This window comes from Chamaea fasciata, unplaced genomic scaffold (assembly GCF_029207755.1).
Source record: "Chamaea fasciata isolate MVZ Bird 193981 ecotype frontalis unplaced genomic scaffold, bChaFas1.0.hap1 SCAF_3, whole genome shotgun sequence".
Taxonomy (NCBI): Eukaryota; Metazoa; Chordata; class Aves; order Passeriformes; family Sylviidae; genus Chamaea; species Chamaea fasciata.
In genome coordinates, this window is record NW_027094088.1 from 58,133,429 (window position 1) to 58,152,826 (window position 19,398).

General features: G+C 40.3%; 1 protein-coding gene across 3 annotated transcripts; it reads right to left on the reverse strand.

Moving 5' to 3' along the window:
* Nucleotides 1–290: 290 nt before the first annotated feature.
* Nucleotides 291–14,610, reverse strand: TBPL1 (TATA-box binding protein like 1). 3 transcript variants are annotated; one of them, XM_066179145.1, is made up of 7 exons: nucleotides 14,437–14,610; nucleotides 8,542–8,728; nucleotides 7,834–7,916; nucleotides 6,866–6,929; nucleotides 5,052–5,155; nucleotides 4,858–4,952; nucleotides 291–1,977 (listed from the first exon to the last, which is right to left on the reverse strand). In XM_066179145.1, exons 2-7 carry the CDS (start codon nucleotides 8,674–8,676, stop codon nucleotides 1,907–1,909), a joined length of 552 nt encoding a protein of 183 aa, XP_066035242.1. In that variant the 5' UTR covers nucleotides 8,677–8,728; nucleotides 14,437–14,610; the 3' UTR covers nucleotides 291–1,906. The 3 variants fall into 3 exon arrangements, with proteins under 3 accessions (XP_066035242.1, XP_066035240.1, XP_066035243.1); XM_066179143.1 differs by having other exon boundaries at nucleotides 14,303–14,610; XM_066179146.1 differs by lacking the exon at nucleotides 14,437–14,610 and adding an exon at nucleotides 13,853–14,079.
* Nucleotides 14,611–19,398: the final 4,788 nt, after the last annotated feature.

Consider the following 19,398-nt stretch of genomic DNA (forward strand, 5'->3'; position numbering starts at 1 on the left):
GTGAAGCATTTCCCAATCTACTCCTTCCTTTAAATACTTTCTGCACAAAGTCACTATGAACAGCCCCAAGTTCTACACCACCCCCTCAGGCAGATGAAATCTGTCATGCCAGGCATTTGCTTCCTCCAGATGTTCTTCCACCTTTCCTTTGAAGCTGTGATTTTTGGTACAGTAACAGCTCAGTTTACTATTTTTAGCACCCCCTAGGACTGAACATTACCTGCAGCATGCAAGAGCAGTGTTACATTTGTCTTCAGTGAGATAGGGAAAAAAGACATACATACATTTATACATATTTATTGTATCTTTTTAAAAGTAGCATTTGCAGTTACTTTTCAGCATTCACCTCTCTTCTGCTTCAAATGTGCACTTATTGAGAGAAACATCTACTGGCTTCCAAGTCCAAGATTAATACCAATAATAATACATGCCAGAATCAAGCTTCATTGCTTGTTGGCAGCTCCTGTCATCAAAAGAGTATACAGTTAAGAAGAGTGTAGAAAAGGTCTGTGTTAATCATTCAGCAATAGGCTGGGACTGGATTAGAATGACCACAACATCTTCTCCAGTTGAAGCACAACCATTTTCCTGACGTTCACATTTTATTTTTTTTTCTTTTGCATTGAGTAGGTGGACAAGGCAGTTGTTTTTTTCTACAGTAGCTTCATAAATTGTTAACGTAATTGAGCTATCAGAAAGCGTCCAAGGGAGGGCCACAAGGATGGTGAAAGGTCTGGAGGGGAAGCCTTATGAGGAGGGGCTGAGGTCACTTGTTTGTTCAGTTTGGAGAAGACTGAGGGGAGACCTCATTGTGGTCTTCAACATCCTCACGAGGGGAAGCAGAAGGGCTGGTACCGATCTCTTCACTCTTATGACCAGTGAGAGGACTTGAGGAAACAGCGTGAAGCTGAGTCAGAGGTTCAGTATAGGTATCAGGAAGAAGTTTTTCATTCAGAGGGTGTTTGGGCACTGGAACAGGCTCCCCAGGGAAGTGGTGACAGCACCAAGCCTGACAGAGTTCAAGAAGCATTTGGACAATGCTCTCAGTCACAGGGTGTGATTCTTGGGGTGTCCTGTGCAGAGCCAGGAGTTGGACTCGGTGATCCTTCTGGGTCCCTTCCAACTCAGCATATTCTACAATTCATCTACAGGAAAACACTTGGTGTAGACATTTAGATTTAGAAATGTCTTCTCTTCATGTAACAACAAGAAAATACTTGAAGTCTGGCATGTAGTTAAGAGAACTGGGAACAAACCAAATTTCAACCTCAGATAAACATACGTAACTATTATAGATTTCAATCTAACCCACACACAAAGTTTTACACATACTACAAACAGAAACAGAAGGTATCAGGAAAAGACTATTCTTACATCGTTTCAAATTAATTTGCAACTATACAATTTTAATTGTAATATAAAAAGGGAAGGAATATAACAGAACAGGTATGAAGAGAAATATTTTCCAAACTTTTATTTGTGCACATTCATCAAGTGAAAAAGATAACTTTTACAGCTTCTTTGGTGCCCAATATTCAGCATACAAAAATGTAAAAGACTATTCACAAATAAAACACAAGCTCAAGCTAAAAAAAAAAAGTCTTAAAAGTAGTGCACATCGTGACAGCTTTGCTTATGAATACACAGAAATTACTGCAAAAATAAATAGAATGTCTTTTTAAAAGCAGCAATTTCATATCTTGTAAACTTCCGTTTTTACAATACAGCACTGTTAAGAGTAAAATCCAAAAGAACTGGAGTCTATACTGTGGCCATGAGCAAGTAAGAGTCTGTATTCCTCTGCTATGGTTGGTCCAGTTTTCCTTTTTGCTTTTAGTCCAATGTGCAGCAGTCTTTGAAGGTGCTTGGTTAGGGAACCTAACCATCAAGTGGTGAATTACAAAATTTATTTCCTGCTTTCAAACACGAATGGATAAATCTGTTCCACAGCACTGGCAACAGCCTTTACGTTTGGCCCTGAGACACAGTTAAAAAAAAAAAAAAAAAAAAGGCAGTAGGAAGAGAAAACTCAGGGAATCAGAAATTAAAACAACAGTACCTTTTAAAAAAACCTAATATTATTAGCAGTCACTAGTTCATACCATAGACAGTAAGTTCTCCCCCATTTCTCCTAACTTAACAAAGTTTTTCTCTGATCACTTTTCATGTTAAAGTCTTTCCATGTGAGTAAATCTGCAAGATGTTCTGTATTTGTCAATGGATAGATTATAATTAAATAATACCATCATTTAATTTCATAACAACTTGGCTGATTTTCAATTTACTGGCTTAAACAGCCCAGAGAAGAGGCTGAGTGGCAGAGGTAAAATAAGTTCTTTTACTTATGTCAATCTTCTAGGAATTTGTATTTCTTCAAGCCTAGCCACTTTTAGCTCTTGCTTTAAAAACCTACCAACAAGAGCTACTGTTAAATAATGCTGGATTTAACTGAAGTACATTTCAAGCAAGGTTATTTTAGATTTGAAAATTATAGACTACTACTTTCTATCCCGGGTTTTGCAAATAGCTTCATCACTGATCTCAGGACAAAGCTGGCAAGCCAGGGAATCGTTTTTTCATCTCAGGATGAAGCATGTGAAGGTTATCTAACATGATCTATGAGTATCCAGGCAAAGAAAAGGAAAAGTGACCTAGCAATGCTTTCTGATGGTACCAGGCCACTTCACTCAATGAAAAATTAAGATTACAAATAAGTGAGTAGTAACATGCTGGAAGATATTAATTCTGGATAGAAGCTTGGTGATGCAGCTAAGGGAGAACAGCAGTTTCTCACATGCTTCGATGAGTAGGAACTCAGGGTTTTTGTAACCTCACTTTAGATTTCAAAAGTTTCTTCCAAGTGGAGAGAACTGTTCAAAATGACTCCCAAAAATGATAACTTAAGTTACTTAAGTAATTATTGTTTTACATGCTCAGTCAGAAAGCAAACGGACAAGAATAGGATTCTTCTTGTATTTTCAAACTGGTCAAGTGAAGCACTCAGCTAAAACAAGCCTGGTGAAAGATACCTGTCTTCTCAGTAGATACTGCACCCTCCTTAATTTTGCCTGCTATTAGAAAAGAAAGTTCTCAGGAAAGGAGAAGCCTTCAAAAAGTGAGAGTATGAGCAGGCAAATAGTTCCCGCAAAAAAATGTTACTCTCTCTAAGGCTGAAGAGATGTAAAAACTGCATCATCATTCTAGAGCATATAAGAGAAGAAAAAACAAAACAACACAACCCCCCTAAACAACCCCATCATTTCAGTTTAGAGTCAAAGAAACAATACTTCTTTCTATTACACACTAGTGATTTTTATCATCTTTTATGAAATCTTTTTATATTTGTCCCATAAAAAGAACCCACCTTCCTGGGTTTTTTGTAGTATTTCTAATTATGTATCTCAAATAAAAATTCTCTGAGTCAGAGGTATTACACTAGTACTAGTAGTACAGAAACATAAATCTTCAAAAGAAACTTCATCTGAACGCACTTGAGAAGAAGTGCATTAAGGCTGAAAAGTAATTTAAAACATTTTTAGAATAAAAAGTGTAGACTCAGGACATTTTTTTCCTCTAGAAGAGAGGCAAAGCAGAAGCCTACAAAATCAACAGAGGTGTGAGGTAATTTTTAAAACTCACTGCAACAACTAAGCTAGAAGGATGCAAAATTTCTATGTTTACCATATTTATCTTCATATTTGAAAGGCAAATTCTGAAAATATGGAAGGGATTTTGTAAGTAATGAAGTAATTAGAATCTTACAGAGAAAGTGAATCTCATTAGGAGGCTCACAAGGCATGCTGAGAGCTTTTTAATACGGCAGTGATACTAAGGCTTCTTATTTATTTTAAATTTAGTTTCTAGTTTTGGCTAGACCAGTTGCACTGTTCTGAACATATACTGCAATCTTGAAATACTTTTTAGCCGTTCATTTTTAGATTATTGAATCTGACGGAAATTTGTCTTCTTTAGAAAACACTGCTTCCAGTGTCTTGTGGGAAATGTTCTGCATAAACAAAGACATTTATTAAGGAATTAAGATGTGAAAATGAAAAACTCCCTAGCCAGCTTCTGAACCAGTAGCTGAGCTCTAACAACTGCAAGATGTAATTCCTGCTGAAGTGATACACAATGATTTTTTTGGTTTTACAAGCATTTTAACATGTATTTCCTGAAAAACCTGATTTCTTTTATCTGGACACCAGTGGTGGAAATCTCACAAGTACACAGAAAAGAGAATGAAAAATGAAAATGACGAAGAGAGAGGAAAAATTGGGATGGCCTATCCAAGACCCAGGACAATGATGTCTCTGATTATATGGGAAAAACCACCGAAGCCTGTGATTCAGTGGTGGTTCTCTTAGCTGAGCTTTAACAGAAGAGAGCACAAGTCTGAAGATGTGTAAATATTGGTCAGCTTCATTTATGACAAAATGCTATACTATCCTATGAGTTTCCATAAATCTGCAGTTTGGAAATATGTATTTATGAAAGGGATGTTAATGCTAAATGTGTAGTTAACATCTCTAGAAATGGAAGAAAAAAGGAAGAAAATTCAAGTATTTAAATAAACAATAATGACCTGCATTCGTAAGTGCTATCTTACTTTTGGTTTCATTAAAAAACAGACTATGTACATGCAGTCTAACTTATTTTTCGAACTTACCAATAGTAACACTTTTTCTACAACTCTTCTGGCACTTTCACTCAAAAACAAACTATGTGCTGGCATGGGGAAACAAAACCCTTCCAAAATTATCTTTTGACTGTTTTAGACATGTTGCTTTCCCAAACCTACTGGCTCTAAAGTTAAACATTCCCAACAAGTTAAATATTTATTTTTTGACATTGAAATACCTGTAACTGTGATACTGCCTGTGGAAAAAATCTGTAAGGTAGCTCTGAGAGATTTTATTCTGTAACACACGGCAGGATGAAGTTCTGGTTCATAACTAGAAAACAAAATGAAAAGTAAAAAAGAGATATCTAGAACTGAAAAATAAAAGCTTAAGAAGTATACCAGGACTAAAATTCTTTAAAATCCTACGTACCTCGCATGAGGTCTGTTATTCTTCGTAAATTCTGGCAATCTGATCTCAAAGGGCATGTTGCACACTGCTAAAACATTCACAACTTTAAAATCTGTGAAAATTACCTTTTTAAAAGAGAGGGAAAAAGAAGGCATTAGAGATTTAAAGCAAGTCAGATGCATGGGTTGCAAAAAAAAAAAAAAAAAAGACAAGGACACTCCTTAGAAAGTCAAAATTAGAACCTTGAGACTAATGCCATTCTAATAGGCATCTAAAGAGTACTTAATGGACTCAGATAGTTTACATTATCCTTCTGTGGTGGAGTAACTGCTGAACTAGATACTTTACAGTTGTATCATGGTCACTACAGCAGCATGGTAATAGTTCAGTTTAAGGATGAGACACAGAAACAACTCAAACTGCTGCACTAAACACCTCCCCACTGAAAAGAAACTAAATTTAACAGCTCACAGACCATCCAAGTAAGCAGAGAAAAAGCTTAAATATTGTTGCAAACTTCTTTAATGCCTTGTTGCCATACACCATTTGTATTAAAACTAAGAATAAGAAAAAAGGGACCAACTGTTTTGCTTTAAATGTCCAGTGGCCAGTAGAGCAAACTGGTTTTCTACCCTGTAACTTTCTGAAACCCAACTCAAACTATTTGAATAACTTTCAGTTATTCTTTACCGCAGACACTTTAGATGACAACAAAATAGCCAACAGACAACTGCTATACAAAGGAATCTCTGCTGAGAAGTCAGCGTTGGCAGTGTCACTGGGGAAACTCATTGCTCATTTTCTGAGATTGCCTAAACTTTAAATAGTGGTTCTTCTTCAATCTATACTTTTTAGAAAGACAGATAGAAAGATAGTTAGAAAGACAGTCAGAAAGAAGCAACTCAATCTTCAAAATGTAAACTCCTTGCTTCATGACAAAACTTGGTGTGTCCACCCTGGGAGTACTGTGCACCTCACTGACTTAACGTTCCATTCCAACTTTAAAGGGCTGGGTCCAAAGTCACATTTGTGACAGTAGGAGTGTCACACTTTTCCTGGAGTCTGATGCAGCATTACCAGCATAGGCTGCCACCACTGCATTTGTGTACTATAATCAAAAGTAGTCTCTCCCTGAAAATGACAGCTACTGTGTCTATTTAATTGTCTGTCCCTAAACTGAACCTGTGTGTAAACAGCACAACAGACTATGAGAAAGTTTTAGAGCACCAAATCATGTCATTTTAAGTGGTTTATGTTGCTGGTTTTCAACCCCTGCTATGAAAAGCAAGTGGTGCTCCTGACTGGTAATGTTAACCCAAACCCAGATAAAAGAGGGTGTTTCCTGTCCTAAGCATTTTATTTGGCTTATTTCCAGCCGTACAACATGACAGTGCAGGAGCACTTTTTTTTTCCTTCCTCTTTAATTTAAGAGGCTCAAACTTGCCCTTATTAAGATGGAAATGTATCTGCTATTCCATCAGAAATGAGTGAAAATTATGTTCAAATTACAGTAAAGTTTCAGCATTTTCCAAATAAATCTTTTGAGATATTCCAAATTTTATCTAAGACACATCTGTGGGTGGTTCATATATCAAACGAATTTTGTTCTTCATAATCCAGTGAAGAAACACTGCTCGGAGCTGCCAAACAAAACTCAAATCCACGAAACAGCTTCTCTAACCAGCATCTGGAAAATGCATTCCGACACAAAAGAGCCATCTGAGTGAAAACACATTAACTGCTAAATCATTATGCTCCCTCTTCTTTGTTTCTTTCTAAAAAATGAACTACCCAGCATTGCTTGAGTCATGCAAGTCCTTTTTCGTCAGAATTACCTGAAAACCCAGTTTCTGTAGACTACGAGCTAGTCGTCTGGCACCAAATTTAGCTTCTTCTTCACTATAAAGGAGAAAGAAAAGGGTCTAGCATTAACAGAAACAGAGTATATAGTTGTGCATATACACACCACAACAGCTACTCAGACTACAAAATGAACCATTACATAATGTAGCACATCAACCATGATCTCATGGACAGCCTTCATCCTACTGTAAGTATTACATTTTAACTAGACAGATATTCCAATGGAGTCCTTCATGCCCTGTTTGAAGAATATCTTAGCACTTGGCTCCAGCTGAAGTGAGAGACATGTTTTAATCATACATGATTTTAAGTACCCTTAAAAGATAAATAAGATCAGGGGTAGTCTGGAGTTAACATCTTGAACAATCCTCTTTAATTTTGGAACAGAGATCATAGACAGAAAGCATGCAAATTTACTATTTTACCTTAACTTATCCTTACTTTGAAATGCAGACATATCTTAAAGGAATTCAGCTCTTAAGAATTTAGTGACTGCCAGATGTATCTGAAATGAGAGTCTGCTTTTGCATCTTTCCAGTCCCTCAACACCGTAAAACTTGATTAAATTTAGGTGGGGTTTTGTGGAAAAATAAGATATATCCTCAGGAAAGGTCATCCCTTCCCAAGTCTCAACTTCTGGCTAAACACACAGAACGCTTAAAGGATTTTCAAATCTCTTTAGGATTTTGTTAATAAGGTGGTTTCCCCTACAGCTCTCCCAAGAAGGTTAAACTGATGTTGTTTAAGATTATAACACTGTCTGAGCCAAACACTTCACATAGAAAACTTCCTCCCAAATACATAGCTTGACAAGGACCTATGTGTGATCCAGTGTGAGCCAATCTAAGTAAAAGCAAGTACCACCTCTTCTTTATTTACAATGTTGTATTTTAAAATACACAAGGATTTAGAGCTAGAGAAAGGATTTTCATGAACTCACCTTGTGGCTCCTGTGCAAATAACTTTTCCTGAGGACCAAATTGTGGCCGTAATCCTAGGCTTCCTAAGCTTCATTAAAACCTTCTAAAAAAGAAAAGTAGAAAAATTGGAAATTAGCAGTAATTCAATTTCATACTGGAAAAAAAAATTACTTGTTTCCCAAATCAACTAAAGTTACACTAAAACTCCCTTTACTTTTGATAGGCTTGAACTACTCCTTCATCTCTTTCAGTAATTAAAACACCCTAGCTCCTGAGAAGAGCAAAATAAGCATGAAATAGCCAATGATTCTACACAAAATAGATTAAATGAAGGTATTTTTCACTGAATAACAAGCTGAAAACAACAAGCACCATGCTGACTTTTTTCTTATTAAAGTGATTTGACATTGCTGTCTCCTTGTCAAGATATATTTTCTTGACACAGCCATCAAATTTTTGGAGGCAAAACAGACCCTGAGGTGTAAGAGGCCTCATCACATAGCTTGTACACAATATTGACCTCACCAAGTGCTGTCTCCTGAGACAGCATTTTATCCCTCCCATTACCATACAAGTAGCGTATTAGTGACTAAATACCAACAGCAAGAGAAATAGAGAAAGAAAATTCTGCTTTTCTCTATCCACCAAACACAGGTATTAGGCAGAAGAATGTTTAGCTTAAGGAACATTTCTAAAACCAGATAACTGAGGTATGCTGAATCTCTTACCCCAACATCACGCTTGTATATCACATTTGCTCCCTCTAATGCAATCTTCCTCAAGTTTAAATGGCATCTTGTTCTAAAAACACACACTACATTTGTGATTAAAATGTCCAGTGCAACATCACTGTCCGCATCCATTGGGGTGATTTACAACTCAATTTTCCCACCAGCTCACCACGAAGATCACATCCTGAGAAGCAAAAATGATAAAATTAAACATACCAATAAAAAATTGCTTATTAATGCCATTGAATCCGTTTGCCCCTTAAAAGAGACAAGAAGAAGTCTCTACACTCTGACTCATTTAACAGTGTGAGGGGAAGGGGAGGTCTGCATCCTTCATGCTAGAAAATAGGAGGTGACTTGTTCAAAGTCATGTTGCCAGACTTGACAGAAATGAAGTGCATATACACATATATATACATAAGAGTATTTTAAATGGCCAGTTAAATACATTACAATTCTTACTAAGTATATTAAGACGCTGTAAAGATTACTGAAACTTCTTCCATAGCTCCAGTAGACAATCTTTCCTCAGCTCATTTGAGGATGTCATTAGACGCCTCAGGAAAATACACTTCTCTGACTGCTGAAGTTGATAATTCTGAATAGTTTGACATTTGTGTTGGAATGGATGAGTCTATGAATAACTTTGAACTAACACCGTCTACAGAAACTGTGGTCTGCAGACAGCCTGCTCCCACAGCTTTCCCATCTTCATCCAGCACTCTTGGCCCATCTCCCCCAGTAACAGCTTAAAGCAAACTATACCAAGTGTCCTGGTGGCAGCAGCAGCCTGGGCTGACCCTCTGCACTGCCCACAGGAAGGCATTGCATGGGCAGAGTGAGATGGAATGTTTCTGAGGAAAAGCACGAGTAATTCTGGAGGCACAGGATGGCTGCCCAGTGCATGCACTGCAAACCTAAGGCACCCAGAAGCATCCAGGCTGCTCATGCACATCAAAGGTGACTCTCCTCACACACACCTCAGCTGGGAAAGACAATCCCAACACCAGCAACTGGGCTACCACTCATCGCACCCCAAGAATGCCCCAAATCTCTTCTGTAACCATACAAAGCCAAGACAGCAGGCATCTCAAACAGATCTCAGGTGAAGAAATGAGAGAGGACAAGAGCAGGATCATTGGTATACAGTGAAAAGGACTTATATAAACATTTTAGCAGTATTTCATCTGAAATAAACAAAAAGGAAAGCAAAGAACAAAATCAAAGAAAAACTGTCACATATGTGAAATGCTCCACATGGTCACTGCCATGGAAGAAGCAGGACACTATGCATCAAGAACAATAACTTACCTAACACTCTATGATGTATTTATATAACTTTAAATGTTTTGGCCTTTTGGTCTATATTGGAAATCCTCAAGACACAACATTAATGTTATTATCAGTATTTTCATCTGACTATGCTTTCCTGAACATCATGCCACAGAATCTGTACTTGAGAACTCAAGGTGCGTCTTTGACTACCACTCACTGACAACACAGAAGTAACAAACTACACAGCAGATGCGCACAACATACTGGGTCAGCTGCTGTGGTGGTTACTGCTTACACTCTGCAGCTTCTTCCCGGCTGAAATAATTATTCTGTAATTGTTGGCTTGTCCAATATGAGAAAAGGCAAGATGGATGATAATACAGAAAAGAGATGAAGAAACAGCAAGAGGAAAACAGAAAAACCAAAGGTTACATGTGGGGGTGGAGGGAATGCAGGCAAAGGAGAGAACAAACAGTAACTAATTAGTACTCCCAGATACCCTTTTAAATCTTTTTTATTGAACCAAAAATTACACGAATCCTCAAAGTCAGAAATTACAGATCCCATCTGGTTTTGATGGACTACTACAGATTGGGCAAGTAATTTATGGCACTAGATCCAAAGACAGCACATGTGCAAATTTTGAATGGCATGCAGGCAGGGCCAGCACAGACCTGGAACCCATGGCATCTTCAGAGAGGCACTTGCTTTCCACCCTGACCCCAACTCCTGGCTCTTGCTGAGCTCATTTACTGGAACCCGGGAAAGATTGTCAACAAGATACCTCCAATCAGCAGCATCTCCCAGTTATGAGCGAGCATCTGCTGACACATTCAGCCTCTACATTCTGAAAGAACATCAGCATCGTGCATAACACCATTGAAAGGTTGCTAACATCCAGGCAAACCACAGGATTGTATGATAATGTCCCCGTAATACATGGCTTATCTTAAAAAGATCCAGGGAGAAAAGTCACGTGCTCATCCAGAACAAAGGAAAAAGTGGTTGAAAAGAAAGGAAAATTACAATTTAAAAGGAAAAGATCTATTATTAAGGCAAAAAAGGCTGCTGTGGAGCTGTCATTAAGGATGTTTTCAGCAATTACAATGTATCTTGGTTAGAAGTACAATCTACTTGCATAGATATTAAGAGGAGAAAAATTACACAGATTGCAGTGGTGTGCCCCCATTTTAATTAGCCATGTTCTGAAAGCTCACAACAACAGACACTAAGGGAGGGGTTTTTTAATTTGAAATTGTATATACTATGTCAATAATTTTGAACACACCCATGCCTATTAAGCATACAAATACAATGTTAAAACTCTCCCAAGGCATAGTTTGGAAAGACTGGATAAACCAAAATGCTTCTAGGCTTGGACACTTGTGATCAAGCAGTAAGAAAGCCTTAATATAGCACAATTTTCGATTTAAGCATTCATTTTAATGCCTCACACCTCACTTACAACAAAGGAAAAAATAATCTATAGAGAGGATGTCCTGTTACCTTTCTTTCGGAAGCCTTAGATAACTTCAAATTCAGAGGAACCATGAGAACAAAAGCAACTTAAACTTTCTTAAAAAATAAAAATACATGGACTACATTAAAAAATAAATCTGAAGAACATGTTTACGAAAAAGGTCTAGCAATGTCCAAGAAAGAAAGATGTTGCTCTTATTTACATACATCTCCAGCAAGCATGACCAGCTGGAAAATTCTCATCCTCCTCTTTCCCAGCTGTCTCTTGTATTCTCTGCTATTCATACAAAGTACCATACCACTGACTGGTATTTCCCAAAACCTGAATTTCTGCATTTCCATATCTTTTCTGCAAAATGGGGAAAATACTGCTCTCTGCATATAAGCCTATTTATATTCCATACTTATGGAGTTACACTTGCAGAACAGAGAGGCTGAGTAAAACCAAACATCTGGATCTTCCCAGTTCTGGATTTGCAAATGCTCAAGTTGATTTTATTGAGTTCAGCTTAGGTTTTTTTGATTAATTTTGCCCTTTGAAGGTTCTCTCATCTGAACTGTAAAATTTTGGCAGTGATGTTTTGCCAGCTAATGGTAATTTAATAATAGGTTAAATTTGAAAAGAATTTATCTCCATGTACAGCATTTCTTTTAAATTATGTACTTAATTTGACTTTCTCCAACACAAGAAACTAGCTAACTTTGATTTCAAGTTGTTTTGCACCAGCATAACACAATCTATCCCGACAGAGGAAACAAGTTTAAATACGTCTCTGCAGAAGTTCGCATTATTTTGTTTTATCAGGGAAATTTTAGAAGACTGTTCTTTCTTTTCAATATAGACTTCAGGGGTACATCTGGAATATCACCCTAAGAGAAAAGCAAAATTAAAAAAAAAAAAAGGGGAAGGAAAAAAGTAGAAAGATTAAGCGTGATAATTAACACAAAAATAAAAACAACAGCAAAAGCTAATGCAAGGATATTTGACACTGTAATGTATCCTGCACTGAAACTAGAGAAACTCCACCGAATAAGAAATACTTTGGAGGGAGGAGTGAACACTCAAGTTCTTAAAGCATTACCTCTACATCCACTGTTAAAATCACAGACATACTATTTTAGATACTCTATAAACACACGTGAAGACAAAACACCCTGCACGGAAATCTTACAATCTTAAAAAAGCCAGCACTCTGTCTTCAGAAAAAGTTCCAAACCAACCACAGCACCATCATCAAAGAAAAAGGAAAGGCACTTGGGATGGGGTATATAAACAAAGTATTATTTTAAGCTCTTCACTACCTTTGATCCAATAAACTTGGAGCTATGAAGGTAGATGGGGGATATCTAACAATGGTTATGTTAATGTCAGAACAGTTTAATAAACACCTTTTTCAACAGCAGTCTAAGTATAAGCAACTTTTACTGGTTATTTTTAACTTTCTCCAAAGCAGTTCACAAACTGACCAACTCCACAAACATTTCCAACAGCCCAGCTGAAGGGATATTGGTCACTACTGTGTCAGTAGACATTTGTCAAACTAATGCCTGAAAGGCATCTTTGAAGAAGTTAACATGAACCTCTACAGGATATTTCCATAGGAGAATGGAGAATAAATAGAGCCTGTCAGAAATGGGGAGAGATGATTACGTCCTTCCACTGAAGATGTAGTTTTAAAGATTTGTGTTCAGCCCCCCAGGAAGCAGGTCCATATGAAACCCTGGAGGTGACAGATCTCTGAAATTTGTTTGAATCATTAAACACAGTATGGTCACAGTGGCTGGTGGATGACTGCCTGAAAACAAGAGCAACACAGCTACTACTGTCTGTGCAGAACATCCCCTGCTCCAAACAACTTTCTTAGTTCCAGCCACTGAGCGAGTGGGGCATGCATTGCAACTTTCTGTTGCAATGGCAAGTTAAACTGTGCCTAAAGCTAAAGGCCATCTTGAAGCTACTATTCTCGCCTTTCAGGATTTGCAGAGTCATGACTATTTATATTTTGGGGGAGAAAAATTTCAAAGATGTGCAAAGCCAGTATCGAAGCAGAGACTTGTTCAATTAGATCCACACACAGAGTGATAATAGCAGCTATATCATAAGCAAGCAGGCCTTCAATCCTGCTCCTAGAAAAGTCTACTGCATCTCCATGGGCTCATCCAACACAAATCCATTTGCAAGAATAAAACCAAACAATGTATAGGGCACGACAAGAAAGCATACTTTAAAAAATTCATAACGCCATTTTCCTCAAATCCTTCTCTCATCAAAACGTGCATTCACATTCAAAGCAAAATACACTTGAACTCAAGTCTGTGCCATCTTTCCCTTAGAACATGCAGGAATACTACTTGAATGCCAAGCAATAAAGATAATCCTTTTGGTCTTTATAACACGTGGAAATTAATCGTAAGCAAGACAAAAGTATGAACCAACAAGTATGGAACATTAAAATTATGGAACATCGTAAGAAGAGTAAAAATGTTTAGCTGTAACAAAATATTTTAAGGCAACGGGTAAGCCTTTCACCCCACCTCAGTCAAACATTTTTACCGTTTGCACGTCCTAGCTGAGGAAGTGCGAGTACCCCTCCTATCCCCGCTGCCGGGAATCTCACTCAAAGCCCTACGTGCACCAGCGTCACAACGCTCTGGTCAACAACTATTTCTTCTCTCCCCTCAACCCCAGTCCGAAACTTCTGCGGCCAGCACGGCACAGACAAAGCGCAGGCAGCGAGGCGGCCTGGCCACGCCGAGCTCCGCCGCTCAGCAGCGCCGGCTTGCGCGGGCACGGGCCGCCGCAGGACACGGGGCCGCCACAAAGCCCTCGGGGCCGGGCGGGCCGGCCGGGGAACGAACGGGCCGTTCCCCGCAGGACGCCCCTTCCTCCCCCTCCCTGCCCCGGCCACGCACACCCTCTGGCCCCGGGCGCGATCGGCACGGCGGCGGGAGGCACCGGCCGGGCCGCGGCGAGGCGGGGGAGGCCCCGCGCCGCCTCTCTCACCTCGGCCGGGCAGGCGGCGAGGGGCGGGACGCGGGGGCTCAACGGCGGCGGCTCCTGCTGGGCCGGGCCCGCGGACCCGAGACGGCGGCGAGGGGGAGGAGGAGGAGCGCGGCCCGGCGGGCGGCGGCCGTTACCGTGCGGGCGGGCGGCCGGGCGGCGGACGGGGCAGGGCAGGGCGCAGCGCGGTGCCGGTCGGTGGGTGCCGGTCGCCCGGCGGCGTTCCGGGTGCTGGGCCGACTCCCCGCGACAATAAACATCCCCCAGCGCCGCGGGCATAGACGCGGCGCGGCTAGAGCGGCCGCCGGAAGTCACGGCGGCGGGAGGGAGGGAGGGAGCAGGGGAGGGAGGGGGCCGCGCTTGCAGCGCTTCCGCTGTCGTCCGCCGCCCCCGAGCCGCGGTACGCCCCGGGACGGGCCCGCGGTGCGCGGCTCCGCACGGAGTTACGGAGACGTGCACTTGGGAAGGCAGCACAGTGGGTCATCTCACAGTCTGGTCCGACCTCCCTGCTCAAGCAGGGTCGTCCCAGAGCACATGGCACAGGATTGTGTCCAGACGGTTCTTGAGTATCTCCGGTGAGGGAGACTCCACAACCTCTCTGGACAATCTGTTCCAGTGCGTGGTCACCCGTACAGTAAAGAAGTTCTTCCTCGTGTTCAGCTGGAATTTCCTGTGCATCAGTTTCTGCCATTGTCTCGTGTCCTAAAGCTGGTAAAGCTGATAACAGGCTTCAGCTCGACCACGTCCGCTGGAGAGCTGATGCAGTTTTCAGCTCAGGCGCTGTGAACACCCGTGGCACGCACCAGGCGTTTCTGCGGGGCGCTGCCCTGGCACATCTTGAGCTTTGCTGCAGCCCCCTTGGTCTCTGGCCTGGCCGCTCCACACGGACTCTGACTGAACCGAGTGGTCAGCGTTGGTCTGACAGGAGCCAGCAGGCATTAGTGCTCACCGCAACAGCGCGCTGCCAGTATTGCTGCTCTATACATGCATGTTGCACTGCAGCAGGACTCTGGTCACCACCTCCTGTATTTTAAGTCATTTTAATTTTAGGGGTTTTTTGTTTGTTTGTTTGTTTGTTTGTTTAATTTGAAGTGACTTTATTTGGTGTTGAGGGGATCGTCCAGCAGTAACCTGTGCGAGCTTGGTGTATGAGCAGACTGCTGCTCACCCCAAGTGAAACAAAGATATGAACAGGTGACTGGGAAGTCTGAAATATGCCCAAGTCCCTTGAGTTCTGCAAGGTACTTTTCAGCACTTTTTTTTTTCTTGTGATTCTAATGTTAAAACGATTAAAGTAAGACCGCTGCTTTGGACTCTTTCAATGTTTCATCCTTGCAAAGTGAGCACATGATGCACCCTTTGAGGACAGACAGAGTGGGACTTGTGGACACAGTGCCTGGATGGCACTGGTTCTCTTTGTCCAGGACGTTCCTCTAAATCTGGCACTGTCCCACCTGTGCTGTCTGTAGGGAGTAGAGCGTGTGGTGAGCTACCTTTCAGCTACACTTACATTTTCTCTTGGAAAAGCTCTTGTGCTTCACATGGGAGCCCAGGAATGTGCATGCAATTTGGCCCATTAAGGACTCACAGCCAGACTGACAAATGAAACAGATGTCAAGCTGACTTCAGATTTATAAAGAGTATTGGTCTTTATATAAAAAACATAACTGTATATTTATATGGGTGTACTGCAGAGCATTCACTGAATTGACAATTTTATGAAACTGAGGTTCTGTAATTATGTACTTTGCTAAAGTGACGTGGTAGCAAAATAGCTTTAATTAGGATAGAAGGAACAGTATGAAATTTAAATTTTGAATTCTTCAGAGTTGGCGTGTTTTCTTCTGCTAGATTCAGTTTAATCCTTGAAATGCATGACTAGGTTCGCTTGTCAAAAATAAGCATTCCAAGTTCTCACTTCAGTTCAGCTGGGAGTACGTGGTTTCGCTCTCCTGTTCGCAGGCTGGCTGCGCACCGGCGTGGGGCAGCGCTGCCACCCTGTGGCTTCCTACAGACACGGATCCACGCCGATCCACCACCGCCTTCGGGTGGAACACAGGCAAGCAAGATGAGGTTTTGATACCAGGATTCTGAATTTACCATAGTTCGGTAACTCTACACGGTATCTCCGGCATTTTTTCAGAGTGCCTTAAGGCTGGTTTTGTTCTTTATGGGCTTCAGGCTCTGAGTCATTATAGTTACACAGCTAAAGTGGGGTAGAGTGCTGTGATGTCTTCACTCTGACAGTTCTCTCAGGTTCTGGATGGCTGTATCACAACAGATGCTGATTTATTCTTTTCTGAATAGCTCATCACATCGGCAAGTTATGAAGAAAATCTTTAAAAACTCTGATTTTGCTTGAATTTTGACTAAGCTTTTTTTTCTTTTTTCTTTTTTCTTTTTTCTTTTTTCTTTCTTCTTTTTTCTTTTTTCTTTTTTCTTTTTTCTTTTTTCTTTTTTCTTTTTTCTTTTTTCTTTTTTTCTTTTTTCTTTTTTTCAGCATAACCTTAAAGGTCTACAGAAATTCAGAACAAAATGTCTGCAAGCACACACTACCACTGTCTCCACATGCTTCCTCTTTTCAGGGTATAGCCTTTTCTGGCACATATTCCTCAAAATAGTGCAGTCGTTCCTGGATGTTAAGAAAATTATTTTTGCTGATGAAGAGATGAACCCTTGTAATTTCAAAGTTTTGACTGCTTTGTCAGCCTGAGATTTTCCTGTTTGGACTAAGACATGTTCTGAAAATTGCATCTTTAGATATATATTTGGAAAAATGTGCAAATGTAAGCAAGTAGCTATGATCACATTAACGTGGAATGCGAATAAGGTGATTTTGGTACCTACCTAATTTGTCTTGGAAGTTTATCAGTTGTACTGCAATTTTATTCTATACCTATATAGTTTACAAAACTGGTTGTCCTCTCCGTGCCTTCTCCTCTTCCTGGTCTCCATTCCTCCATGCAACTATAACTTGGCTCCATGGCTTCCTCCACTAGTATGACTGAGATGCCAGGGATCTGGATCTTCCTGAGGATCTAACTTACCAGATGCTGTATGACAGCAGACAGAGAAGGCCCAGAGGCCATTTCTGACACTGTCACTTTCTTTACTACATGACTTCATTCTCCTATGCCTTTATTTTGCGATCTCTTTTTTGGGAAGTAAAGAGGAGATGGAGATGTGGGGAGAGTGTTTCTTGTGCTTGGACATTCTGCAGCGTGGAATTGTAGGCTGCTTGGGACTATCAGTAAGAGTGCAGTAAAAACAAGGTAACTGAACTTTAGGGCACTGCACATGTTTTTTGTTCAGTAATTACAGCAGTGAGACTGAATGAAGATGCAATTTCATTACGTTGTTATTGAGCTGTAGCTGCAGGTTTTTGTAGAAGGAAATCACTCATCAGGCTGAAGCAAATGCTTGGTCGTCTGGATTTTTCTATTTTTACAGTATTAACTTTCAATGAGATAAGATCCTGTGCAAGGTAAAGTATGGGAAAGAGTAGGGGGGAGAGAAGAAAGCTGGATAACCCCCTGAGGCAGCCCACAATGAAGGCTGGCTGGAGAGTTTTATGCAGCTGTGTTGTAAATACTGTGGTGTCTAAGTGGAAGACTGCATTAAAGTATTTGTGTTTGAAGAGGAAGTACCCAGGAGCAACCAGTGTCGTGGATGTTCCATGGAAATGATCTTGTGTGAAATGGTTATCAGCTGCAAACATGATACTGCAGGTTAATTATGTGACATCTCTCAGGCTGGCAGCCATCAGGGAGTGAGCAAGAAGTCAGGGAGGGAATCCTTTGCTCCAGGGCTTAGTTTATCGGGTGAAACAGTAAACTCAGCTGTGCCTTCTCACACCTCTCTGATGATGTACAGTATGATAACTCATGCCACTGCTGCTGAACAGTTACCTCCCTGCTGTAAGTGGCACTTACACTAGCTCCACAATATTCAAACATTGTTTAATTTTATAATATGCATTGTTTTATATGTATGTTTATAGAAAAGATAAATATAGTTACTATATAGTATGTAAATATTTATGTCACATTTTTATATGATGTATATATATTTCATAGTGTGTATATCTGTATATTACATAATATATATTTCCAGGTATGCTATTTAATATAAAATAAGCAAATTAAGAAAATGGCAGTGAATTACCTCTACATAAAAGTCAAACTATCAGAATGAGACTTCTCTTTTGTAAACTTTGCAGTAATTTAATATATATCTGTATTTTCAGCCTCTATGACTGAATGGTATTTACAGATTATGCATGCAGACTTCTGTTGGCAGTAAGAGAGAAGCATGGTGAAAGTAGAATCAGAAGACTGAGCATGACGGAAATGAGGAAGAAAAATTTGTGGGAAGGTTCCTCAGCGCCTTCCCTGCAGTGCTGTGTGTATCTGTAGCCAAACTGGGGATGCTGGCCTTGGATCCCCCATCCAGCTTGCCTCCTACCCCAGGAGAACGATGTTAAGCATGCACAGACAGCATCTACTGGCTGTCTGAATTCTTCCCATGCATTTAAGTAGAGGATTAATCTCAATTTCAGGTCTTGGGATGAGGTTACCTTGATGCTAATTGGCAATGGTGATAAAGAGATGCTGTGAGGGCATATGTCAAATATTGGTGTCAGGCAACTCACAACTTAGAAAAGGGGCTGCAGAGTTAGGTAACAAATGAACAGAAGTTTTCAGTGTCATAATTTAGGGTATAATATTGTTTAAACTCATGTTAAGTTTGTTCTTGAACTTGGCCTCTTGCTCCTAGTGACCTTTATTCTTCATAAATATTAGTAATGAGATACAAAATAGCAAAGAGAGTCCCCACTCAGAATTTTTGGCCCATAAAAGACGAAAGCAGTTTGATCCAGAAAACAAGTGAGAAGAGCATGAGACTGAGGTGAGGCAAAGGCATCAAGTATCTCAGTTGCTGTAGCTTCTGAGGCTGCAGTGACACTGATAAATTAAACAAGGCTGAGGCTTATCTTTCTTTGTGCTTGGATTTTAGCAGGATTCTTGCTATGCCTTTGGCCTGTCTTACTTTTTCCCAGAAAATATCCAAGCATGATTTTGGAGCAGCATATGCCAGGG